We start from the raw sequence: 27,441 nt of genomic DNA, 5'->3' as shown, positions 1-27,441 counted from the left end.
TACGCATGGTTTCTCTATTCAAACTGGAACGGGCTACCGTACAGGGCTTTGTACATATCACAGATAGAACAAAATACACGTAGACGCCCATGAAACGACAGTGCGACGCTGATGAGATGGGCACGGGTTATTGCGGAGCGACACAGACTGTTGCCCGGAGACACCCTCTCCTCCGAGCGGCCCACAGTAATGGCAAGCGATATGGTACAAACACAGCTTGACCCGCCTTAGGCGAGTTTCTCCACGGGCACCAGGCCGGTGTGTGGTCGCAGAGGGCGACCGTTCGGCGCGGCGCCCAGCGTGGCCGCGAACGTGCCCCCGCCGGCAGGGATACCGTAGTAGATGTCGGCGTCAGAGGCGGCAGGCGGCCGGCGGCGCCGCTGACACGGCTCTGTGCGTGGTGCCGAACCGCGCTCGCGCGGGTTATTGTCGTATGAAGATTCTCCATCGCTGCACGAGCACTCGACGCAGTGCGCGCCGCACTGGCCTCGCGAGGGCGGCGCGCGGAGCCGCTCAGACGCCGGCGGCGGGTGCGTTGGCGGCGGCGGCAGAATGTCGGCCAGACTCGGCCGGTTCGACACCTTGGCGTCGACAGCGACGAAGTAGTCGTTGGCGGTGCTGCGGCCGGCCGGCATCGTCGGGCAGCCGGCTGGCACGGGGATCCCGTCGCCGGTGGACAGCGGAAGGTTCAGCGAGTGCGCGTAGCCGGGCGGTGCCTGGCGCAGCCGACTGAGCGGGTTCTGGCGGATCACGCAGGTGGACGCGTACGGGCCGCTGTCGTGCAGCGGGTCCAGCTCGGCGTACTCGGCGCAGAGCGCCGCCGTCGCGTGGTGCTGCTGGTAACCGAGCAGCTTCTGTTCGGAGAGATTAGAGTCCTTGTCCGAGTCTGCCGGCCGCCAGCCGCGATCAACCCACATCGCCTCCTGGCCGGCAGATTTTCCCGGTGTAGCTTCCAGCGCCTCTTTGACACCCTGCTGCCTCTTCAAGTACACCAGACCGACCAGGAGCGAAACCACTACAAACACCAGAAACCCCAGCAGGGCGATGAACCACGCCTGGTGAACAACACGCGGCTGCTCTGCTTCGTTTGACAGCACCGGTCCTCCGGTGGTGAACTCCACTGGCTCCGAGGCAGGCCCGACTCCCGGGGCCGTCTGGGCTGCCACACGGACCCAGTAGCGGGTGTGAGGCGCCAGTTCTGTCAGCTCGGTGGTCACCAGAGACGTCGTGCTGTTGACGGTGTAGTTGCGCCGCAGCCCGCTGACGTTAGAGAAGAGGTACACTCGGTAGCCGGTGAGAATGCCGTTGGTTTGGTTCGGGGTAGGCGGACGCCAGCGGAGAACCACGCTCGTTTCATTCTCCACTCGTGCCAGCAGCTGCAGCGGTGGTCCAGACGGAACTGCAGGAGAGGGAGAGGGTGAAGTCAGCTCTGTGGTGTGCTATCGGCTCAAACATCGACAGTCGGCCGTCATATTAGGTGACCGTATTCAAACCGGGCAGGTAACCTTCCCAGATGACTGATGTCTAACATTACTCAAAATATCTCATCAAACATAATTTCGATGCATCACACACGTCAGTTGATCATTACATATCATCCACAAATCTGGTAACATATTGCTCGGACTTCACGCCATCTAATATCTCACAACTCGTTAATCTTCAGCACACCCTAGTTCTGAAGGAAATATTTTTCCAAAGTTAGATATAACTAAACTTTCCACCTGATGAAAATAAGAAGCTTCAAAGTAATAAAGATCGGTGATGAGAAACGGGCGCGGCCTCAGGAAAGTTTTCGTTTCAGCTAACGTGATTTACCGTCTGGGGGTTTCTGGTCCAAACACAGAGCAGTCCCAGCGGTCGGCCGGCCGGTCTCGCCCGACGATATCTCGGCGCCGATCAATACTCACCGTCCTGGAGGGTGGAGAAGGTGGCGAGCGGCGCGGCGCGGCCCTCGACTCCCCGGTAGTACGGTGACACGATCGCCTGGTACTCCGTGTGGCTGCGCAGCCCCATCAGACGGTGATTGGAGGCCGCTGGCTCGGGTACGGTGACCGTGGCGAATGGTCCACCCGCCGCCGGTCGGTACCGCACGTAATATCCTTCCACCGGCGGAGATCCAGCCGCCGGACTCCAGACGAGCAGCGCGCCGGTGGGCGACTCAGCGCGAGCCGTCAGCCGCGACAGCGGCCGCCGCTCCAGCATCTGGCGCGCCTGCTGCGCCTCAGCCGTCAGCATCTCTGCCGGCTGAGAGCGCAGCAGCAGCTCGAGCCGCAGCAGGTCGGAGCCGGCAGTGCTGACGGCGCCGCACGCGTAGTAGCCCTGGTCGCCGGGCCGCGGTCGGGACAGCACCAGGGAGCCGTTGGTGCCGAGCGTGTGCCGTCCGCCGGGAGCCAGCGGCTCGGGACGGCCCTCCTTCAGCCAGTAGACGATGGGCGTGGGCCGGCCCTCGGCGCGGCAGTCGAGGGCCACCGGCTCTGAGATGTCCGACTCGGCGATCGTCGCACGGCTGGTGATCACCGGCGGCGCTGTGGGAGGTCACAGAGAGGTCACTGAGGTCACAGTGAGGTCAAAGGGAGCTTACAAGCAGGAGTCACAATAAGGTTATAGAAAGTTCACAATAAGGTAACAGTGAGGTTTGAAGGAAATCAAGTCAGGTGAAGGTCATACCGATCGTTTAAAATTAATTGCTGGATATCAGATGCTGCGATAAAGGTTCAAATAGAATACACATCTTCCATCCCCTCAAATATTTCGTTCATCTCCTCACCTGTAACCGAGATTCTCGCCGATCCCGTGACGCTGCCGACGGCGTTCTCCGCGCGGCAGAAGTACTCTCCCTCGTCCTCCAGGCGCACATCGTCGATCCGCAGACTCTTGTCGTCGGTGACAAGGACGCGACCGAGAGGCAGCTCGGCGCCCATCCGCCGCCACACGATCTGCGGCTGGGGGTCGCCCGCCACCTGGCACGTGAGCTCGGCACGCCGCGACACTACGCTCGTAATATCCTGGGGAGGCCGCAGAAAGAACGGCTTCACTGTGGAAGAACAGAGAGTGGAGGTCAGGTCAGGTCGGGCTAGGTCAGACAAAGCACCGCTTCGATGTGCTATCCCTGGGGTAACCCTGTTGTGCGGCTCCTGTCCAGGTGCTATCGATCTAGACCGCCGGCGGCAACTTCCAGATTGGCACGGGGAATTGACCTGTAGTCAACCACGCAGGGTCATTACAGCGACCAAATGGCTCAGGTCTTTACATGTCGACAATCCATACGGAGCATCGTATCATAGGATCGCCTCGCACAGCTAACGCTGGCACACGCAACACTGTCTCAGGGCTGAAACAAACGGAGACCTCGAACCAATAAACAAGTGACAAGACAAGTACGGTGAGTGAAAGAGCATAACTGTGCCTACGCTAAGAACAAGCAACGACTAGTAGTAAGGGTGAGAGACCGTAAGCGGTAAAGAGGCCTTGGGAAATACCAGCCGAATAATAAAACAAAACGCCTCTGTGACGCCATGAGCAGCATACACACACCCAGCAGGGTGAAACAAGCTGATACAACTTCAGATAGTGCTCAGCCGAGCGGACCACAAAGTCACGCGACCGGAGGCTTGTATGCGAATAACCTCAATTTGAATTCGAGGAACGCTGATCCCAGTCGACTCACCGAGCTCACGAACAAAATACCCAGCGGTGAAAACACTCCCGAATCGTTACTAATCCCATCAGCTAACATGGCGAAGCTTCTTATCATGCACGTGTTTCAAAACAGAGCCTCAGTCAAAGTCGCGACCCTGGACTGAGCCCTCGGCTCGGGCGGACACCACGCGTAACGCACCATCACGCGACAGCGCTCGGTCATCCGGATCCACGACCGACATTGCTGTCCAGCTTCTGGAGACACAACGCACGTAGGACAGTGTTCGGGCGGCAGTGGATCGTCGCTTGCCAATGGATCGTCGGTGAATTGCGACGCTGACGGAGAAAGCGGTACGGGTTTTCGGCCATATGTGCATTTGTACCTAATGCCCGTAAAATTGGGTTCCGGCCGCCACTATAAAAACGTCTTTGAGTCATCACGGCTGATGGTGGCGGCAGACTAAACAAGCTTTCGTGACAGTCTTGTGACGTCTATATATATACAGGTAGCCGGCAACAGCATGACTGCCGAGCGCGCATCGCATGGGAAACGAGAGACGTTATCAATTTCATTCCTGGTTTTGACTGTCTTAAATGTGAGTGAATCATGCAACCGTGTTATAAACAGCCGTGATATATGACAAGGACCCACTAAACAAAGGTACATTTGTATTTTATATTCTTATCTTTGCCTTCCAGGACTTTCTCCGCATGAATGGGTGCTGACTGCTGACTATGACTAAGCTCAGGTCCTCCACCCATGCAAAACATCCAAGACCTGCGGCAAAGCTCGATGCCATTATTTTATTCAACGCGCTACTGCAAAAACACTAAATCGATTTGAGCTCCCATATGTTGGCCCGACATTTTACGCTACGTGCCTAAACCCGCTTAAAAGCAGTTTCGATCAGTTTCTGGTGGGATGGACTGAGAATCGTAATGGACAGAGGTGTGCACCGGTCCCATCCCTCCCCTTCTTCAGGCAAGGACAGCCCATTTGTGGATAGTGCGCATCTACCAGAACGAAAATGCAGATGCAGATGGGTCTTCAGGAAAACGGCCGTTGCATCGGCGACGGTAATAAAGCGCCCGGAGACAAACAGGGTGCTGAGAGGTTACGGATCGGGACCAGCTGCCGCGCCACCCATCAATGCCAGCCCGAACACAACATCGTCACTAGAAACCGTCTGTGCTCCCTGCGTTGACGTGCAAACGCCTGACAAAATCACCACGCCAGCTGCCGTCGGTCCAATGCACAGATCTCGCGCGTAGCAAATCATCTCAGCTTGAAAAGCACAGGCTTTGGTCGTTACCAGGCGTTGGCCGACGTTACAAAAAGTGCGATCATAGGTCAAGAGTTGCGAAAATAATCCACTTCAGCGAGTGTCGTAATGACTATGAGCTACCATCGACGCAAGTGTGTGGTCCTAAGCGACAAATGGAGACCATTAGTGCGTATAACTGGCGTCGCCGGACGAGCAGCAAAGTGAGCTTAACGGTCCACGGTGCACTGGATTTTCCGAGAGGAAGAGGCCAGGAAACTTTGAACTCCGATCCGATTCCTACCATTAGATGGGCGGACGTCTCGACAACCTCCGCCCGACTGTCGCAAGTAATCCCACCTCCACTGATCGAGTCAGCCCGCGCGCGCCTGCTCGGAACGACTTAATTACCCGGCGGGGCGGCAACATGTGCGCGACGCTGATGACAGCTTGATGACACTTTGATGACGCTCTGATGGGCCGACGTCAGTCGTCAGCGTGTCGACATCAGACGCGCACAAATTCATAAACGTGACGCCTTAGAAACGCTCCCGGCGAAGACGAGTCGGCGGGACCGTGAGAGTTTGTCGCTGGCCGGAGACGGATAGATCACGAAGCAGTGAGCCGCTGCTCGGAGCAATGGCCGAAGCCCTTCATCGAATATCAAAGTATACAGCAGAGTCCGTGTGTAGCTGCATTGATATCGCTTGTTCGGCTGAAGACATCCATGCGTGAGGGAGAATTGGGGAGTCAGCTTTCCGCTCTGTCATTACTTTACGTTTTAATGACACACAATATATGAATCCGTACAAAAGTGTACCTAATAAACGTTTACATACACAGTGCGTATTGCGTGCCGGTGCCGGCATGCTCAGCTTCCGAGTACCTACATCTCACGATTCCAGCTGAGAGCCACTTTCCCCTTTAAAAGTTTGGCCGGAACCAATCCAGCCACTTTAACTACCCCCTGAGGAGACATAAAACCGACACGCATCAAGAAATGACTGGAATTGGCTTAGGAGGTCCACCTTTGGTCTGAAAATCTACTCCACTGCTCCCAGGTCAACACGCGAACTTTCGTCACGCCAGCGCACTGTTACAAAGCAAACTTCGGCCGAATCGCAGCCGTGCAGAGCCGGCCACGAAAGGCAACTAGATCATTTATCTCGGGGAGCACTCATCACGTGACCGAAAGTCGTGGTGGGAACCTGCATCCCTCTCACGCGCACCTCCAACCAAAGACGACAGGTTGGTATTGTTTCAGAGAAATTTGAACCATAATCGGATCGTAATTTCACAAGTTTATGTTTTGTCGGACTTATGTATTGCGGACGGAGGACCACCGTTAACCCGCGCCCTGCTGGGGGGTGTTTGAACACCCCCTTGTGGTTTTTCGCGAATATCTCAAAAACGGCGGCGCGGAGCGCCGCCGTTTTTGGTACACCTTATTATACATCAATTCTACACATTTTGTGAAAATTTCAGACCAAGGTCATTCAAGGTCAGGTCACCAGGTCACTTGAAGTGACCTCACCTCATAAAAAAGTTTCAATGTCTGTCATAGCTACACCGAGTGACCGATCGCTTTGAAACTTTCAGCGATTGCTGAGAGCAATAGCATGTACAAAATGTATATCTCAGAATTTTGATATCGATGATCTAAGGTCAGGTCAATTTTGCGACCTCCCCATTATAAGTCAATGGGAGAAAATTGAAATGCGCCTCCTTTGGACGAAAGACATTATAAACACTCCCAAACACTGAATTACAAGTGGTTTAGACACACTGAACATGAAAATGGTGTCCGTGACCCCTGTTTATGCCCTGAGGGCATCTTAGGTCACGAATGGTATCTAACAGTTTTTCGCAAATAACTTTTGATAGAGGCATGCTAGAGCGATGAAAACGCCTTAGATGTGTTCAGCTCGACGATACGGATTGACTGATATGCAACATGACCCTTTCCGGTCAGGTCATGACCTTGACCTAAGGTCAAATTTTCAAGTTGACCTTTCAAGGTCAAATTATAGTTCATTCGATGCGTCTTGACGAGAGGAACACGATGCCGGTAAAAGTAAGCTCGTACAATGCTTGGGTCAAAAGTTATTGCAGAAAAACTGTTTCCGAAAAAAATCGGCTATTTTTGCAGTTTTTGCCCCCTGCAGGCAAAACCGTTGACGTTAGGTCAAATCTGAGAGAATTACTCAGAAAGGGCGTTAATAGGGCTATCGAATGCGCTTTTCCGCGGCGCTGTAGCTCTATTGGTTCCCGAGTTATGCGTTGGTTTCTTGGAAATTTTCGACATTCGACCTGGAAATCGGCGAAATTTTGCCTTCAATGACCTCTGGTGACCTGACCTTTGACCTGACCAAAAAATTGACCGAAGTGATTTCCTCATTATTTTTGACGCTCTTTCGAACACCGCCTTCCGCGTATCGCTTCGTGGCCCAGGAGCCGAGTTAGAAGGGGGGTGTTCAAACACCCCCCCCCCCCCAGCAGGGCGTGGAAATCCAGGACCCCCAGCCGGGCGCGGGTTAAGATGTGGAAACGTGATAACCTCTGATCCTCCTTACAGTGAATACCAAAGCGCATAACAGTATGACAGTCCAGCTGGAAAACAATATAAGCACGTCTTACACTCTGCTGACCACACCTGCCACCACCCACATCACACACAGCCCCACGACAAAACAGACAGACAGACAGACAGACAGACAGACAAGACGGAGCGCATCTTACCGTGCACGGTGAGCCGGGCCGGTCGGCTGCGTCTCTCTCCCGCCACGTTTCTTGCCACGCAGCTATACGAGCCCTCGTCGTGGTGACGGACATCAGAGATCACCAGGTCACCGTCCGGGGCCAGCCGCAGCCGCCGTGACCCGGTCACCGCCAGCGGCTCCCCGTTCCGCCTCCAGCTGAGGTCAGGGGGCGGGTGGCCCCTCGGAGGGGTGCACTGCAGGCGAACCGTCTCTGTCTGCGCCACTTGGACGTCCTGGGGTGACACCCGGAACTCGTCTCGCAGAACTGCAACAGCAGACGAATGGCGTTAGGTAGAGCCCAGATACAGAGCCTTAGCAGAACAAAACTCCGACCAAACGTTGAAGCAATCCCTCCAATATCTCATGTTTAGATTAGCAATTACCTACTTTTGATAAGCAAAAAAATCATCTCTTATATACAATTCAAGCATTATGGTTAGCTTCCTGCAAGTGACAATCACCCAGCGAAGGATGAATCTCGCTCCCAATTTATGTTGATTGCTTTTAAAGGACGCTCTTTGAGGAAAAACAAAAGTGTAAAACCTTCCCAAGGGTTTGGTGGCATGTCAAGACGGAAATGAGGTGATTACGTATAATGGGAGCCATATAGTTCCGCCACACTGCGCCTAACGACGCGACGCCATATTTAACGACCCATTTACATGGGTATGGGGAACAACAGGATTGGATGCGGTAGTTCGCTTACGTAAATAACTTGTGCCTTTGGAAAGACAAAGTCAGAGAGTGACTTGATTGAACCACCTGCAAACAAAGTGCTTTGGAAATAACTTAATAACGCACTGGCGAACAATGATGCCGATCTCCATTGAGAGGCGTGCCAATGTATACGGAAGGCATTTGCCAAATTAATATGTGTTACTCAACTCGAAGGAGTTTCATTTTATCAGAGTACCTACCTATGAGCACCTCTTCTCACTGTTAATCGGAAACAATGGATTGTATACATTTTATTTCGTGAAACAGCCCTGAAAGAAGGCTCAATAATACTTATTTGTGGTACCTAGCAGATCCGTAAGCTGTAATCTCAACGGAATTTTTAACCACTAATCACTTATGTTTATGGCAAGATAATCAAATGACTCGCTGCTGTGAGCAAAGAGGATACCACAGCCGACTTCTCGAGAACGGTGCAATGAGAGCCGGTGCAGACAATGCCATTGCTTTCACCAAATCGGCCTACGCTGATGCCGAGTCGCTCGCCGCGGTTGGGGATTCGGGAAGCCGGCGATATGCCTTGATGGGCTTCCTCTTTTCCTGGGAATCATGGCGTCAATGGCACCGACGGGACGAGCCCCGTCTGTGAAGGGTCTCCCTTCATGATCAGAGCTCAGTCAGTGAAGGGTCTCCCCCGAAATCCCAATCCGAGCTCGGTGAGTGACAGGCTCCCTTTTCGTCCTCAGAATGGTTAGAAGGGACTCCCTTTTCTGTTCCTCGCAGAGCATCGCGTTGTGTCGCTTCCAGCGCGGTATCAGGCACCTGTCAGAGAGGGGTAGCTGGAGGGACGGTAATATGATGGGAATGTGGCCATGGGACGTTTACCAGTGGTGGGACAGTGACGATTTGAGCGATGTTCGGTCATGGGAAGGTGACCCGTAATGGTATGGGACTTTAATCGGTGGGACGTTGGTAGGTGAGATGGTAAAATATCGTAAGAAGTACTAAGTAGCGATAAGAAGGGAAAAGCATAATTAAGCCAACGCACATTTTTAATATGGATACGATGTCAGTGAACTTTGGGTTACAGGGAAAGTCCAAAATCAAGTCTTTTTACAGAAATACACGATATTTCGGTGCATTAGCCTTTCCATTGATCCACGATTCGTCTCTCCACTGGAATGGAAAAATTCCTTTGAGGCTCCTCACGCCGTAGGGTCTGCTGAATGCGCCTCTCTGCCGGCGAGGGGAGAGTCGCGTGCTACTGACAGGCCCTTCGCTGAGTCCGACTGGCCACACTGCAGGCGTCGGGCGGCAATATTGGAGAGACAGAGACCCAGCGGGCGAGTCTCGCCGCTGTATCGCGCCATTGATTGCTGGCTGCCGCCATCGGAGGCCTCAAAGGCGACACACGCTCGTCAGCATTAGTATTTAATGCAGCGCAAGGCGTCCCGAGCGCGGCTAACTGCGTTAGGACGCGGGCCCACTGCCAGTCGGCAGTCGGTAGGACAAAGACTGCTGAGACAGGCTTTTGGTGTGCGGGAAAGCGCAAAAAGAGCTTGCGGATATAAGGAGAAGGGCCGGAACGTTGATTGAAAGCCCAAACGAACGTCACATATGGGTACGAGCGTCATGCCATTTACCAGTTCTAACGTTTTAAACATTGTAAGGACACGTGATATTGTGATCTTTATTTGACCTAAAACACATTGCTCGTCATATTCAAGCACCGTATAGACGGTCACTGCTCGATGATTCGAAGATTTCGAACTTTTTTTTTTACAAAGACTGATGATGTGAGCGGATTACTCGAGCCCACAGCCACCCATCCATCCACTCCGGCATTTCTAAAAGAAAAAAAAACTCATGTGTCATTGTATCACGACCTGAGGGTCAAAGATGCGTACTTCATGGGTGAGAGAAGCATGAGTTTCATTCACACACACACGTCTTCATGACAAGCCCCATCAACAGCAGCGCCGGGCCACACCTGAGCCGACACCTGACGCGGCACGGATGAGCGGGCACCGGTGATTGGCTGAGCGGGGCGGGGCGGCCCGTCACCGCTGACAGCTCCCACCGCTGCTCCCCTCTGCGGTGGTCCCTCTCCCCCACCGAGCTAATGGCACAGAGGTGTGACAGGTAGGTCCGTCACCGTCCACCGCACCCGCTCACGGTCCGGTCCTCAGAGCACGGCGGCGTTTATCGGCGCCGGAACAAACACCTTCCCACCAAACCGCTGAGGTGGGGGTGACGGACGGGCGAGTTTCCGGCTCGGGAGCTGGGTGGCATCTCGGGCACGGTGGTTGGAGGGATCTGATCGACAGAGGTTGGATGGCCTAGTGCGCAGAACCGGGGTGAAAGAATGTATGCATGTAGCTGTACTCGGGAGCAGAACCGAACTTATGTAATAAAAAGTGTTTAGTGCATTTTAACCAGGTTCATAATTATCGGGTTTGCTATCGCATATATTTTCGCATATCAATCGATTCTAAATCTTACTACATTCGTCAATCCCTCCCATCCCATGCCCCTGTTGCCCTCCCCTGACTCTATACATGCTGCAGAGGCAGAGGGAGGGCCGAGGGGGCACTCCACCCGAAATAGGCGCCACTGTTTTCCGATCGGCGAAGCGTTTATTTACATACTGTGTGCGGCCCGGTATGAGCCGCGCAGATGTTTGGCCATGCGTGAACGCCCGAAACAGGCGGCTGGCTAGAGGGAAAACACACCTACTCGTCGACCGCCGCTGAGAGTCACCACAAATATAGGGTGAGTGAAGGGAGAGCCAATTATGCCAACGCATCCCACAGATTGAGGGAGATTTGCATTGTAAGGCCATGCTGTCACCGGTCGTTATAATAAATTTTGAGCATGCCTCCTACATTGTTAAGTTATAAGAGCCGCAAGACAAGACGATTGATGTATGGCATGTGCTTCCACTGTATAATGAATGTCTTAAATTGTTCAATTCCAATCTCGCGTGTGTTGATGTTAGCCGGTATAAAGAAACTTATGCTGTTTGCCAAGAGCATACAAAGCAGTCCATTCAGATCTGTTGGACAAACAACTCGGCAAACTCTGTCAATGTAGGCACAAAAGCCAGGCATCATCTCCTTCCTTTACCTATCATGTTTTATTTTCACTTATACCGAAACTGGTTTCGCATTTGCTCCACTATCAGCCCAGCTCTTACGCACTGCCTTAATTCAGTGGAAGTGCTTGCCATGATGAGTTATCTTCTTGTTTGTTTTTCGCCACGGGCCGGGTCGGTTTCGGAGAGCTCAACTGGCTGTAGATAAGCTAATCGCGTTGTTCACATTCCGGTCCAGCTTCTCGTGGCGTTGGCGGCCGGAGACGGTCTCACGTCGAACACGAGGATTACACGGCGACCGACAGGGTGCGATTGTCGACAGTGTCGCCACGCGGCCGCAGCACTTGTTAACAGCGAGCCGACACTCATCCGATCAGGACAGTATAGGGGAGGCTGAGTGCTTGCTTGGACATCATCGAGTGTGCGTTTGCTTTACGATGCCGATAGAAGAAACTCAACGGACTCCTCGTTTTGCGAATAAAGCATCAGACTCGTTCATTTTATTTAGAAGAAAGCACGGCAGCATCAGGCCTCGGCTCTTTCAGGCCAATACGATCATGGCGCATTGGGGAGAACACCCTGGCTTCTCAGTCCTCAATCAGTAACGCCATGCGGCTAGAGCTGCCCGTTCTCCATCCAACCATTCATATCGCTGAAGCCATTCGCCTCCCGCCGACCGAGCGAGTAATTCAGCTTATGTCCGTCTGTCAGCCCTCTCCATCGGTCCGTCAATCCGTCAGTCCGCCATTTCGTCAGTCAGTCAGCCGGTCAGTTTGTCCACCTGTCCATCCGTCCATCCATACAGCTAACAGCACTGCGGCCGTTATAGTCACAGTTGGACCTTCACACGTCACGAAGACACCTCGATGCCATCAGTCACGGCGGGGTGGTCGTAAGGTGTGCGTGCCCCAACCGCAGTCTGCAGCGCCTTTGGAACGGGAACGGGACCGCGCGCGTGCTCTCTCTCTCTCTCTCTCTCTCTCTCTCTCTCTCTCTCTCTCTCTCTCTCTCTCTCTCTCTCTCTCTCTCTCTCTCTCTCTCTCTCCCTCTGCGAGCTCCCTCCGAGATGTGTAGCACAGACCGTCTGTCTCTCTGGACGGATGGGATCGATCGTCCAGCGACAGATTGACGTCGATCGGAGAACCTGCACGGGCCAGGAAACAAAAAAGGGAAACTTTGCAGCGCTGCGAAAGTTGCGACGTCGCGAGTTTTGTACTTCAAGGTTTTCTCGTGCTTCCCGAAGGAAGTCGTAGCTCTCAATGATAATTAAAACTGCTAATTGTGCTCTGCTAAAAGTTCAGGCTGAAAGAAATGGCAGCAGAGATGACTTCAGTTTGCTGTCTGTTTTTATCCCGGATTCAGTCGAAACAATAAAATGAAGATTGGGACACACCCAGTGGCGGCGGAACAACTTCACTTAAGGGGGGGGGGGGCACTGCCGACTTTTGGTCCCATTTTTTCCATGCAACGCCCATAGGGCCTATATTAAAATGCTAAAATTAAAAGGGGCACGGTGCCCCGGTGCCCCTTCATTCCGCCGCCTATGGGCACACCCATTCTACACGACAGACCATTAATTCGCGGCACCGTGCCATCCTTCCGCCCTCTGCACGGCGTGCCGTCTGTGACTGCAGTTGAGCGCCAACATCCCACTGCAGACCACACATCGTCGCGATCGACAGGCCATCGATTACCTCACAGGCCGGCACGCGGGGTGAGGGCGGCTCGTTTGCTGCAGCACCGCCACGCCGCCCACCGGGGCAGCTCGGTCGCGGATAAATGGTCGGCAGTGGCGACAGGCAGCACCGCTCGCCAATTGATGGTTTCGTGGTCCGACGCGCAATGTGCAATGAACGGCCCCCCGCGGCCGGCTGACGTCGCGGAGGCGTCACGGAACTCGGATCGCTCGCTGGTGTATACTTATGAGGCGAGGATTTCGGGTGGCCTCGATCGGGTGGTCTCTCCCGACAAATGGGCGGGCGACGAGGATAGAGAAAGGGTCGCGTAAATTGTAGCATTAGGTGCGTTGCACTCCTAGAAGTCAAATTATATGCGCGGAGCAAACGAATTCATGATGCGAGCAATCGGGACAATTGCCATAAACGTCTGCTTACGTTAGCAATAGAATATCGGGTTTAAGTAGGTACTTACCTCCACCTCGAATACTATCAATTAAAAAAAAAAAGTTCACCGATGAGAATCTGGACTGCAACATTCTACAACAGCATAACCTACTCTTGAATAACGTTCGTTCTTGCTATCTTTAGATTACATTACACAGTCCACAGCCGGTCGACTCACCTGCAATATCGAGTGTGGCGTTCCTCGATCGTGCTGACCCGTGCGCGTTAGTGGCCTCGCACCAGTAGGTGCCCGCGTCGTCCTCCTTCCTGTTCTGCACCACCTCCATGAAGTAGAGGGAGCTGCCGTGGAGGAAGAACCGCCCGGCGACCTCTGCCAGCTGCTGTCCGTCTTTGAACCAGTGTACCTGCGGGGGCGGCCGGCCCTCGGCCTTGCAGTTGAGGGTGACCGGCTGGCCGCGGGCCACCAACTCATCTGTCGGGTGTTCCGTGATGTGCGGCGGCCGACCCGGCTCTCCTGAAACGGAAAAATTAGCTTTTAATAGAAATTCAACATATCCGGCGGGATAAATCATAATCCACACTGATCAGCACTGGAAAAGGGGTATTGTAACCGGTGACGAATAAAAAGGCTTTGTGGTATCTTGAACACAAAATAATTCTAAGCCGCCATCTATTGCAAGATTTTCCATTAAGTAAAAAGTCCTGTTTTTTTAATTCTTGACCTGTTTGACCCACCATGGTTGTACTTTGGCAAGCCAGTTCGCGCTGCATGCAACTTCTAAATAGCTAATGTGCGGATGTGAAATGAGGGCACCCGGCACATTGCAAAGCTAGTGGCGGCCGGCTGAGAAGACGCATCAACGGCAGTGAAACTGAGCCTAGCCAGACGGTTTTTATCGCTTCATCTCATTTGTCAAATTTTGCATGCCGCATATCTAGAACGCCGCGAGGTCGCGGTAGGGTGCCAAAAGACGTGAGAAGTCTGGTGTGCCAGAGAGACTGGTCAAAGGTGTTCAGTGACAAAGATCTCGGTCAGACCCACCGGGCGGCACGGCGGGACCATCGGGGACGAGCCGGCGTCGCCTGGACGGCGGATGGTTGTCATATCAGTGAAGACATCGGCGCAAATAGTCGCCAGGCACGCCGCGGCGGCACAGACACACGGAGAGGGCTTGTTTTCCCGCGGCGCCGTGCGGGGCGCGCGACACCGGCTGGGGGATGGACCGTCTGTCTGTCTGTGTGTGGTCGGCCTGCCGCCAGGGGCGATTTCGGCCGTGCTGTCCTTTGGGTTGCCTGTCCTAGGAGGCAGGCCTCCTGCGGTTAGCGATACGCCAGCTGTGGTTCTTTGGCGTGCTTGGCGTGGGCAGCGAACAGGTTGGTGTCCTCAGAGAGGCCTGTCAGATAGGCCTCGCCGGCCTTTTGCCGAGCCGCAACGGCACTGCTCTGGAAGCGCAGGTGCCTTGCAGCCAGCTGTGGTTCTTCGGTGTGCTTGGCGTGTGGCAGCGCACGGGTTGGTGTCCTCAGAGAGGCCGGTCAGATAGGCCTCGCCGGCCTTTTGCCGAGCCGCAACGGCATTGCTCTGGAAGCGCAGGTGCCTTGCAGCCAGCTGTGGTTCTTCGGCGTGCTTGGCGTGGGTAGCGCACGGGTTGGTGTCCTCAGAGAGGTCGGTCAGATAGGCCTCGCCGGCCTTTTTCCGAGCCGCAACGGCACTGCTCTGGAAGCGCAGGTGCCTTGCAGTGTTTCTTCTTCTTTTCTTCTTTGTTGTTTCCTTGGCAGTCAAACACACATTTTTAATTATTATTATTATTTTTTCTTCATTATATTTTATAATTATTATTTTTATTTTTATTTTTTTTTTTGATATGCCGGCCGGAGAGGGAAGGGGACGGTCCGGGACTGAGACACCGCGCGGACCACCGAGCCGCGCCGGCTGTGGACTGGGGAGTTTACGAGCCGATACCGGCCGCCGCGCCGGCCGCCGCCGCTGGTGGGGAGGTGGCGGGGAGAAGGACCACCTGCGTCCCATCCCTGCCCCGCGCTCCGCCCCTCGCCGCCGGGTGCTAAACGCCGCCTCAGATTTCCGCGACGCCTCATTTCGCGCAGCTCGCGGCAAACAGCGACGCGACAAATGAGACGAGCCCGACGAGAGCGACGCAACAGCTGACGAGCGGGACGCGGCGCGGCGGAAACAGGGTCCTGCCAAGCTACTCCATCACTCTTTATCAGATGACCCGGACCGGGGGACAGAGACCGACTCAAACAGTTGCCGACGGTCGGCAGAATCGTGACGGAGCCAGTCTCCTGCAGTTCCAGCCCGTTCTGGCAGCGTGCCACGGGCTCCGCCACCCGGAGCAGATCCCACTAATGAAGACAATCGGCTCGACCGTCGGCGGCGGGGCGTCGCACTCAATCGGGCGGATACAGAGCGTGTCCGGCGACTTCCCGGGCCGGGGGAGCGTGCCAGTGCCCCGGGTAGCCGACAGGGGTGCCGGCCAGGGTCCGGCACGGGCGCCTTTCTCCGGCTGACAGACGGCCGAGACCGGCACATACCGTCTGCGTGACCGGAAGCAACGTAGCCGGACCGGAAGCCAACGGATACGCTGGCGGAACTCGGGAGTAGCGGGAGAGAATATTGTGCCGTAATAAACGGGGGAGGAAATGCAACAGTTATTTGACGGGAATGTCTTCAGTGCAAACGACGGGGAAAATAAATGTCGGGGGACCCAGATTAATGTAAAGAAAAAGCAAAAAGTATCTTTAGAAGTTTTGCGCAAAACATTCTCTCTCTCATAATCCATGGGAAATTACATGCGGTTGTTATTTTCCCTCTCCATGGAAAGTGTCGTTGTTATCAAGGGCCATGACATTCCAAGTGAACCGTCCGGTGGCCGATCAAATATCTATCTCCCTACTGAACTGTCCGGCGGGTCGCATCCATCATTGTCTAGTGTCAGTCGGTGACACCTGGGGATGAAGGGCGCAGGGCCGATCATTTCAGAGGCGGCACAGAGGCGGAGATCCGGACCATTGCACCCCTGACCGGCGCGGCAGCTGTGGCACCCGCTCGACGTCACTCAGAACTCCTCTCCCTCTCAGCCAGCCTCTCTCTCCTCCCGTCCAGCCGCCCAGACAGCGCGGCTCCGGTCGGCATACCGATTGAACTCGACGAGCAAAAACGGGCCCCACCGCCGCGTCGGCGCGGCGGGTGATCATTGACAGCCGAACCGCAGCCCAAAAGTCGATGATCAAAAGTCGGTGTTATATGGTGTGCCAGTGACGGCGTTTGGCATCTTATGTAGAGCTTAGGTAAAGCACGTAAGATATTGCTTATTATACCGATGACGTAGCTCGACTAACGCAATGCTCCAATTAGACACCCTGATGAAACCAGTAACCCTTTGACATTCCATAGTTGTACCAGATAAATTCATGAAAGCGTTGGGGCGCGCGAGGCGCGTCTGCGATACCGGGACGAATTGTCAGCGGTGGCCGTGACCAGTTACATTTATGGAACAAAGCAGAGGAATCTGTGGTATCCAGACGTCCTGTTTGAACTGCTTAACTATTTGTAAATCAGGTGCGCTGCATACGTGACAAAATAATTATCATAATTTAGCCGATAACCAGCCGGAGTTAGACTCAGCAGGAACGATATGTTGGCAGACGTCATGCATTTCGCATGCAGGCGAAATAATTTGCACCATCGGTACTCATCTCACTCAGCGAGCCGAATCCGTGCATGACTGGCAAAACTGACGCGTGGCGACACGGTCTAAACGGCCTCCTATTCGCCTCGCCTTTCCACCGCCGTTTCTCCCTTACCGTCGCCTCAGCTCGTTCGTTGTCGCCAGCCCCAGCTCGGGCGTCGATCGCCGTCTGTGCTGTAATCAGACCAGCCGGGCCGGCTGGTGGCTCCGTGCTCGTGCTCCCCTCGCTCCGCCGCGGGCTGGGACAGACATTGATCGAGCCACTGCCAGCTCCGCCGACACGCGCCGCGCCGGAGCAGCGCCCGCCGACGGACGGAGCGCGCCGGGACAGCTGTGTGACTGGTACGCCGGCTGACGTGACCCCGGCTAATTCCTGGCCCATAGGATGGATGGTGGCATATACTGTCAGGACAGAGTGAGGTGTGTGCATCCATGAGAATGGCCTAGGGGTATGCGCATTTGTAGGGTGGTCATTAAGAAATTAAAATGGCTGCAAACAAAGTGAAATTAAAAGTTGAATTTCTGGATGTCTTGAGGGGATTCTAGGTTGTCTTGTTCCTAAACCGCGGAGGGTGATTATAATTAGGGTAAGGCCTATAGGGTGCCGCAACAATTAAGTTTATGACTCCCATGAGTCCGGACCGGATACCACGTGCCCGTTTATTGTGGCTGTTATCGTGCACGTGCCACCTTCCCCACCAAGGATCCCTGCCGTCAGGGCTCACGTTATTGGACGGCAGGTGCAAAGGCACGTGCCACTTGCCGGCCGGAAGTGTCAGCAAACGGAATGCGATAGGTGAGCGGATTGGCTGAAATTCATTAACGTAAAAAAACACCTCACGATTCCAAGCTCGCGATTCAGAACTTATATCAGGCTTAGTGTATTTTTAAGCCTTATATGCTTTCACTTTTCAGCATAAAATCCCATTCTCGGCACCTGAGCCTTAGCTCGTGTTCTCGTGGATGAAGTGTAGTGATCTAGCTCCTCATTAACGAGAATGGGATACTTCACCGCCGCCTGTGCCGGCTCTTTGGGAGCAAATGAAGTTGGAGTTCGTGCCATCGTCAGTCCTGCTGACGTTATCACCTCTGGGAGCCACCTGAGCTCGGAAACTTGGACATCACTTCGGTCCGCTCGGCTGATACAGTGTTAGAGTCTGTGAAGGAGAGCCGATACAGCCCAGCTAACTGTCCAACAAGGAGACATGTGTCGCTGAATGGGTCGTTCCGGTGCCACTCAGAGGTACTTCCCTGACCAACTTGGCGGCGTTGGAGCAGGTTTGGTGGCGAACTGCGGTCTCCGCGGCTGGCAGGCGGCAATAGATGGGCTGCAAGTTTGACACGGGCCTCTCAGCCTGTGTCAGACAGGCTCCACGGGACTCAGCCAGTGTCGGACCGTCCACTCCCGAGACCGAGAGTTAGACGGCTCCCGGAAGGTAAACTTCGCCAGCTCGTCAGCTCGTTGACCTATGTTTTACCAGCTGCAGTTCGCTCTAAATTCGCTCGTAAAGGAGCGAGGAGCAGCTCGTGCGTGCGTGCGCTAAACGGCTGCCGAGCTCCTTAGTCATCAATAATAGAGGTAAGGCATCGACCGATTGATTAATTACCTGGCAATTTCAGACAATAAAAAATGCTGAAACCATCGTGATGCTTTGCAGCGGAAATTGCTAGCCATCTCTGTTGAAGCTATCGTGAAGCATTTGTGCTTCAAATCAGCGACCAGAAGTGATTGGTAGATATAAAACATCAAAACTGTACTTAGCAGTCTTGAGCAGACTTAACGCTTACATTTCCTGTTAAATCAAAGGAATCGTCCTGCTGGAATCAATGCCAGAATGTCGGTAATTTCGAACGTGGCCGTTTGCCAACGTCCGTTGATTGCTGCCTTTTCGTGCGGTGTTTGTGTCGTTCGGCGACCGATCGCGGGAACTCCAGACTGAGGCAGGTGATTGTGCGCTAATCACGACACACAAAACATGCATAATTTGCACCGATGGCACCGTGGGACAATCGATAGGTGGCGTGCGCAGGTATTGTCGCTGTATGGGTCAGGCGTTCGTCGCAAATGTGTGGTAAGTATAAAGTAACGTTCCTGAGCGCAACGCCAGACAATTCCAATGCAGTTTGCGGTCGTTAGGTATGTGATCATCGATCACACCCATGACAGCACATCGGCTACTTTCACTGGTATCAGCGACACCACAAGCTGTGATTATATCTGGCGTGTGTGAACACTGAATGAGAAAAGCAATACCGCACTTCCACATTTCGATTAACCACGAGACACGATAAGTTGTTTGTTAGTTGCAATTAAAACAAACGCACCAAGATATCCACACAAATATATAATCGCTATCTTCATTGACCACTTAAAGCACGAACCAAGACTCGAGCGCTGTCTTTGGTGAATGGAAAACGTCGGCATTCTTCACGGCTCACTTCGTGCGCTGACAGCGTGCGAATGGGAGGTTGTTTGGAGTTTGCTTTATTTCATTTAAATCAGACTGACCGTATCTTCCGAATTTATTGTTCTGTCCAAGGCCATCTATGTTCTGTCGATGCTCAGTATAATGCTATTTTGTATTATTCAGCAATAGACGACAAAATTCAACACTCTTGCCAAAGTTTCGTAGATAATGCATAATTTCAGTAGAGGTTTTGCACCATCAATTCCCGAGAAAACTTATGTGTCTCATCACGGCAAATAGGAAATGACAGCAGCCCTGCATGCAAGATGACTCAGACAATGACACATCACTTGTGATGTTCATGCTAGCGCATTGAAGTGAGATGAAACACGAACGTTCACATGGACGCACACACGCTGCGCGCGTCAATGAGTGGTTCTCGGTATTTGACAGCCAAGCGCCCATGCACTGCTATCGCGACGAGCATAAAAAATTGAATAAGGCTAATGGGAGTCGGATCTCGTGGGTTCCCGTTTCGACGTATTGATGAACATTATCAAAAATGTAGTCTCATTAAGTGTTTAGATCTGTTGTTTACATAATTGCCATATGTTTTGCTTCTTTTTATGTCTGTATGCACAATATTAGGGAGCCATAATTTGATTCCGCATAATTTTGTCGTACTTCAAAGTTTCTTTTTACTGAGAAAAATCGCGTCCAATCGGCATCAACAAACAACGATGCATCATCATTCATCAGGCTCATAACAATCACCACGAACCATCGAGCGGACCAATTACGTTAAGCGCGATAGAGTGACGTGCCCCTATGACTTATTTACTTAGGCAAATGTAGATTTATTTACCAGCGCCCTGCGTCCGCCAGAGTGCACTGCCCTTTGGGGAAAGACGGGTCAGCTCGCGGGAACTGCGCTAACCGCACCCTGCAGTTGAACTGATGAAGGCGGAGAGAAGGGGGATCGATCCGAGACGGACTGCGCGAGAAGCCCGCGGCGTACCAACGCCACATCGCGCGCGGGAGGCGCCGGCTGCCAGAGACGGGCTCATTGGAACCGTTCATCAATCAGGAACGATTAATCGGAGGAGATTCCAGAATCCGCCGCCGATCCGTTCACAAGATGAAACACCGAAGTTTGAGCTGGCGAAATGATACGATATGTTACCAATAATGTCAGACGTGTTTCGAAGGTGTCCAATAAAGTTGTCCAGGAAAATTAACGCCCGATCTCCTTGCTGTTGAAGCTACGAGTGTGAGAGCAAACCATGCTTAATCGACGAGGTACAGGTCTCGCAGGTTTTAGCGGTAGGTTTAGCACCTAGAAAAATTAGTGTACTTCAGGCTATATCTTCGTCGTCTTAAGCTTTTAAGTATTGAAGATGCGATCGACTTGTTGGTTCACAAGCGGGCCATGATCGTGTAAAATGGCTTCATCGTAGATCGATTAGTTTCTGAGATATAACCGCAAATGTAAAAGTGCAAAACCTACCGCTTAATCTCGCGAGAGCCGTAGGTACATTTATTCTGCACTGCCAATTGTAAAATTATGCACTGCTTTTGTCTGGTAATTATGCATTGCATTAAATTTCGAAAATATTTTTAGGAATTCCGCGAAATAAATGTCTATGTAAATTATATAATTACATTCAGATTCAGGATTTAACTGATCTTCTTGCCACACTCTATGAAACTCAACTTTGATCTCTGTGAAACTATTGCTTGAAAATCGAAGCATCAAGTTTGGTTTATTGATCTTACTTGATTGCAGAGGAACGCCAGTCGCCAGTTCTATATCGTTTTCCCTTTTTTATAAATCAACTAACACCTTTTACAATTCCAGCCTTGACAGAGGATGAAAAGGGTAATATTTACTGAGAAGTAGCCATCTAATTCGTTTATAGCTTCACCGAAACAGCTTTAAATTCATATAAAACTCGGTATTATTTATCCATTGCACTGTTAAAACCCTTAAGTCAAAGCTCACCACACGTCGACGATCACGTCAGTACAATGTTCGTCTTAATATCACCGGTTGGGCTGGCATAACACCGGGCCGACGTGGCATCGTCAGAGAAGCGCGAATCTGAAATTAACATTCCAGGTGTGCCGACGCCGCAGCTAATCTCGGTTTGCGACTCTGCAGGCATGAGCATTGGCCTCGAACATGGACCGGACCGGGTGCAATGCTCAATGCTCACGGCCCCAGGAGAATCCGGTGTTCCGGCGTTCCTTCAGTAAGCCGCAGGCAAGATTACCTGAATAAAGCCGCAGGCCTTCAAAGGGATGTAACTCTGGATTTTACTCTGTCTTTGGTCTGCCACATTTTAGAAAATCGAATGAATCAACCCTAAATAAATTCTACACCAAGATCCAGCGCAAGAAAAGAGTCTTCTCTTCTTATTTTACTGGTTGGGGCATTTTCGTCAATTTTACCAGAACCGTTTCAGACATTAAAAGCTATTTGTATTCATGCTCGAAATGGACCAAGACCACTTATGCAAATATCCGGAGTCTAGGGCTTATGGGAGCTTGGTGGCATCTCATGCAACTAAAAGCAATTAAAGTGTCCCAAGATACAGCACGAGTCTCATAATGGTACTGGGGATCCAACACAGCAAAAGCTGGCAAAGAAGACACCTAAAATATCAAAATCTATTCTATAGAATCTATTATCTATTTCTTGTGTACCTTAGGTAACTATTCTATGTTCTATATTTTCGTCTATGTTTCTTATTTTGTAACAGTATTGTATTTAACTGCAATGCATTTGATAAATTTATTAAATGTCAAAGATTTAGAGTCTAGAGAAGAAATAACACGTCCTCGTCCCTCATTGCAAATTGCAAGTCAGGGCACCATTTGCAATTCACGGTTACAATATGTTTGCCGACAGTCTCCTTATCCTTTTCCATGTGTTCTTTGAAGTGAAGGAAGCATTATAATCAGCCCCGATTTCCCGAAACCAAAGAACATGACATTGGTCACTTGTCCGTTTTGCTACGCAAAAGCTTTTAAAATTCTACTTCTGCTTTAGAAGAATTTAATGTCATGTGCGGGGTAATTAAGATCCAGATGTGTATGACGCGAGACGACCGTAAAATTTATACGTTTATAATTAACTAGGTATATATAAGGTATAAATATGTATCGCTCTGATAAAAATAAATTACGTACCAAAATAACATCATCAAGCAAAGCAATTTGACCTAGGCGAATAAATATGAATAAAATATTAGATGAACTTCAAGAATATAAATTAAAAGGCGGAATCAAACGGTCTTAGTTTACCTATGTTTTGGGTAGCTCATATCTGCAGCACCGTTCTACAGTCAACACTGTGGTAAAAAAATTATATATCGACGCAAGTGCCACTGATAAAAGGAACAATCTTCTTTGGAGTTCTGTAAAACCAGCCAGCTTTAAGTACAGCCAGGCAGCTCTGAAGTTTCAACCGAGCACTGCACCGACCCGACTCACCTTCGACATTTTCGGCGAGCGCCTGCATCCCGACCACCGCTGCCAGCAGCACCGCGCAACACACACGTCCCATGATTGTCTCACACACCACTCTATCAATCTAGTCCTGCAGAGCGTCCCTTCAGGTCACATAGTCTCTATGATATGATGATGATATGTGGAGTGGGCCCAGAGCGGGGCGCAGCACACCCTTCCCCGACCGCGGCGAAGTCGTCACTGGCGGCCGCCGGGGCGAGCCGTCGGTGGTCGGATGGAGGATGGACGCGGACGGACCGCCCCGGGGATCGAGCAGGGAGGCGGGCTCTCGGGGAGGCGAGCTCTCCCTCCCCGTACCGGCGACAGACTAGGGGGCAGCACGGCACGGGCAGCGGCGAGCCCTTTCTATGGGGGAGATCTGGGATGAAGGGAAAACTGATCTGATCACTGATCAGATCAGTTTCCCCTCTGTGTAACACTAACAGTGTTAGTGATGTCTGGTGTGCAGGATCCAGGGACCATCCGTTCGCGATTTTACAAATTCGCGCTCGGCATTTGGCAAAGAAACGTCAATGAAGTCATTTTTAATGCACTCGGCCAGGCCTTGAGATAATGGGACACTAAGATAATGGGATGTCTGGGATGATGAAAAATGTGCTAAATCAACATATATCCGTCTGTTGATTCAAAGTCAAACCATATCATCCTCTCATCCTTCATACCTCATTAGGACCTCATTAGGATATCTTGTTTAAAGGGACCCTCCCACCTTAACATTAGATTTGAGTTGAGATAGCCAAAATGGGGTCCCTGGCTCACAATTACCGGTTTCGGCACTCACAACATCGAGAAATGCCTTAAATCGGAAATATTGAATTTCAAAATTGCAGCATTTTGATTCAGAGGGGCAAATGCATAGGTATACCCCTCTGAATGTGTGACGTCAGCGCAGATATCTAACGATTTTTAAATGTTTGACTAAAACGTTTTGTAGCACGCGGTGGTATATGCTGCTTTGTGCGCAACAAGTGCCGCACTTTCAGCTGCCAAACTATTGCTTCCAAATAAAGTCGCTAGGAACAGCGGAGATCCCAAAAAGTAAACAAAAGTAAAAGTCTAATATCTTGAAAACGGGTGAATATTTTTCGGTGAAATTTGGTAGATATTCGTTTTCGCTCTTTCTGGACCGAGCGACATCACTTTTATGCCAATTCATAAACTTTTTTGAAGGTGGGAGGGTCCCTTTAACCCGCGCACCGACGGGGGGGCGGATATCCGCCCCCCCCCCCTGAGGTTTTTCGCGAATAGCGGGAAAACCGCGGCGCGTGGCGCCGCGAAATTTGGTACGACTATTCTCTCATCAATTTTACACATGATGTGCAAGTTTGAATCTCATAACTTTTAAGGTCAGGTCACCAGGTCACTTTGAATGACCCAACCTCAAGTCACTTTTTTGCAACTTTGTCACCGTGCCAGAGCTACAGTAGATGTCGGAGGCCTTTGAAAGTCGCAGGATGTTATTAGGTCATTAGTAGCTACAATTTGTATATCTCGGAATTTTGATATCGGTGACCTAAGGTCAGGTCAATATCTCGACCTCCCCATTATGTCAATGGGGGAAAATTAACTCCCTGTTTTTACCACTAAAACGGGTCGGAATGGCCCCATATACCATACATGACTTCATATACGATCAACCTTCACTACCTTGAGGTCTGTTTTGCTGTTGGGCAGCTGTAAGGTCATGTGACGTCATCAAAGGTCACCAAAGGTTTTTTGCCAATAACTCCGTACAGGAACAAGATACAGCCGCGAGGATGGTCTCATTGTGTTCAGCTCGTCAAGACGCATCGAATGATATACATGATGACCTCGAGGTCACGTGACCTGAGGTCAACCTTTGACCTTGACCTTTCGAGGTCAACATATATATATCATTCGATGCGGATTGACGAGAGGATTACGATGATGCCCTTAGATTGTTTCTATCTTGACTAGTTCGAAAGTTATTCGAGAAAAACACTCTCCATATATAGCGCCGCCATTTTGACTTTTTTGACCCCTGTGACGTCATCTTTGACCTGACCTGAAAATGACCTTTGTAAAAATTGTAGACCTTGTCCGTGCGTATCCGATGCCGTTTACCGCTTGTCGCTATGTTGCTTCGTTTTCGAGATCTCAGGGGGGGCGGTCATCCGCCCCCCCCCCGTCGGTGCGAAGTTGGCGCAGACCCCCGTCGGTGCGCGGGTTAACTCGTCATTTTGCCGGACAAACTGCTGAGTTCGTCGCAGGGATCTCATCCGACAATTCAACGCTCTCACCGAACTGAAGAACGTAACGCTAAGCAAATAAATTCGTTTTATATGGGGCGCTCACTATTTTTTTTTTTTTTTTTAATTGAAAGAAACAGATTACAGACATACGTACCCATCAAAACATGAAAATAACAATCTTCACGGAAAATTATGAAAGATTGCGCACTCATGCGTTAACCTCTAAAAAGTTCCATTAGTACCTAGGTAAATATGATTTACTGCCATTTTTCTAATAAGAATTAAACGTCATTCATAATTTGTTACATTGGCAATACTTGTTGAAAGGAATGCTAGAAAAGGCTGTGCTGTCAACAAGTGACAACATGAAGCGATAGGAGAGGACGTTCCCATTCGGAGTCGGGCGCAAACGGAGGGAAAAGGGGGCTACACGGACGACGAAAACAAGGTGGAGCACTATTGAAACGGCTCTGATTTCGGATGTCCCCAGCTGCGCGTATGGACGGTGAATGGTCATATGAACACGTATTTACCGACAGGAACACCTCATAATGCCGCTCGGCACCATCAGATAAGGCGGCGTGAGCGGACGTGCCTGCCGCGCCTCGGGTGCTGTGGGACTGATGAAGCTGTCCGCCGCGCCGACCGCAGCGAAGACGCGGCTGAAAGTGCCGCGGGTTTTACGGCGTGTCTGCGGGGACCACCGGAGGCCCCTCCCCGTGGGTGGGTCAGCTGGGTGACTCACCCCCCCCCTCCCTCCCGCTGGGGGCGGACCACCACGGGAGCTACTACTGCACACCCTAATGACCCCCCGGAGATCTCCACGCGGGATCTAATGGCCGCCCTCTCTAGCCGTTCCGGCGCGCACTGGGAAGGGAGAAGGGTTCGGACTCGGATGTCTTCAGCATTGCGATAAATAACGACAGCCGTTAGCGTTTAGCACAGCTTACTAGCCACTAGTCAGTAGCCCTTCCATTAAATTTCGCACAGTCTCGCCATTCTTCCATATGAAAAAGAGCGTATTCGTTAAATGTTCAAGCAATGCAATCCATCATTCGACTCAGCACATGCCTCTTCACATTTGAGCTGCTCAAAGTTAGCAAATTCCACGGCCTTCGTATCCACAGATAGGCGATAGTTATAAAACTCCCTACACCATCGGCAAGAATCTTGGCCGCGAGGAAGCTCCATCGGCGAGCGTGCCACCGTGCGGCCTGTCCCGTCTCAATTACGGTCATCCACTAAACAAGGGGCGTCCTTCGCCCATATATCTTCATCTCGTATAGGAGTCCGTTTCCAGGACTTTGCCGGTCGAATTGTCCCCCGCCGGCCCGGCTGCTGTCTGTCTGCCTACCTTGTCCCGGTCCCGAATGAAGCCATTCGTGGAGGCCGGCCGTATGTCCAAACGATCCGCGCCGCGGCACGGTTTATGGCCGGGCTGCCGGCGGTGGGTCGCGCACTCCAGCGGCGGCGCTGTGACGCCACAAAGACACCCTTTACCGACCCTGGGACGGACCTAGCCGGCCCAATCAAGTCCTACGTTCCCTCGAATCGGTCGAGACCATCTGTAAAACGCGGCGAATGACGCGACAGGCGGCGTTTACGAGGCGCATGGCCGTGGCGCACGCCGGACGCGGCGGCCGCTCCCTCTCTGTCTGGTATATGTGAGACTGTCTGACAGTGCTCGTTAATGACTAACGTCGCGGTGGGCAGGCCGAACCGCGTCGAGGGCGGCATTCGCGCAGCCGTAAACGTCATCGCGTCACAACATGGAGCCCGGGGGCGGTCGTAAACGTGCCGACTGTCGCCCTGCCCATCGCGGGCGCGCTCATGGCTCGCCGCCGAAGGGCAATTGCAATCCAATCCAACAGTCGTCCAGGTCCTGCGTGCCACCGGTGATGGCAGTGAAGGGTTATGACGGAGCGCCGCCGGCCCGGCGGTCCACCCCCGCTGCTGGCGATGGTTACATTCCAGATCGAGAGGTGGATTTGTTCTGACTTCTGAGAAAAATGTAATGCTAGGGCTTGGTGTGCTTGGTTAGCTACGCAGCCTCCGTGGTAATTACT

General features: G+C 52.1%; 1 protein-coding gene across 1 annotated transcript; it reads right to left on the bottom strand.

The window, feature by feature from the left end:
* Positions 1-23,344, bottom strand: LOC122367796 (roundabout homolog 2-like). Its single transcript, XM_043341210.1, has 6 exons — positions 23,127-23,344; positions 13,734-14,030; positions 7,644-7,928; positions 2,771-3,037; positions 1,911-2,528; positions 1-1,399 (listed from the first exon to the last, which is right to left on the bottom strand). The coding sequence occupies exons 1-6, from the start codon at positions 23,197-23,199 to the stop codon at positions 228-230; spliced, it is 2,712 nt and encodes a 903-aa protein (XP_043197145.1). The 5' UTR covers positions 23,200-23,344; the 3' UTR covers positions 1-227.
* Positions 23,345-27,441: the final 4,097 nt, after the last annotated feature.

Source organism: Amphibalanus amphitrite, unplaced genomic scaffold (assembly GCF_019059575.1).
Source record: "Amphibalanus amphitrite isolate SeventyFive unplaced genomic scaffold, NRLGWU_Aamphi_draft 000897F_arrow, whole genome shotgun sequence".
Classification (NCBI taxonomy): Eukaryota; Metazoa; Arthropoda; class Thecostraca; order Balanomorpha; family Balanidae; genus Amphibalanus; species Amphibalanus amphitrite.
Note: the sequence above shows the minus strand (reverse complement) of the source record. Positions and strands in the feature narration are given on the sequence as shown.

What these genes read in the sequence shown, in the direction of transcription:
- LOC122367796 (XM_043341210.1), bottom strand. Translation starts at nt 23,199, where the DNA reads ATGGGACGTGTGTGTTGCGCGGTGCTGCTGGCAGCGGTGGTCGGGATG. An exon ending in CGCCACACTCGATATTGCAG is followed by an intron (nt 7,929 to 13,733) that starts GTGAGTCGACCG and finishes CTGCTGTTGCAG; the next exon opens with TTCTGCGAGACGAGTTCCGG. An exon ending in GGCGAGAATCTCGGTTACAG is followed by an intron (nt 2,529 to 2,770) that starts GTGAGGAGATGA and finishes GACCTCCCACAG; the next exon opens with CGCCGCCGGTGATCACCAGC.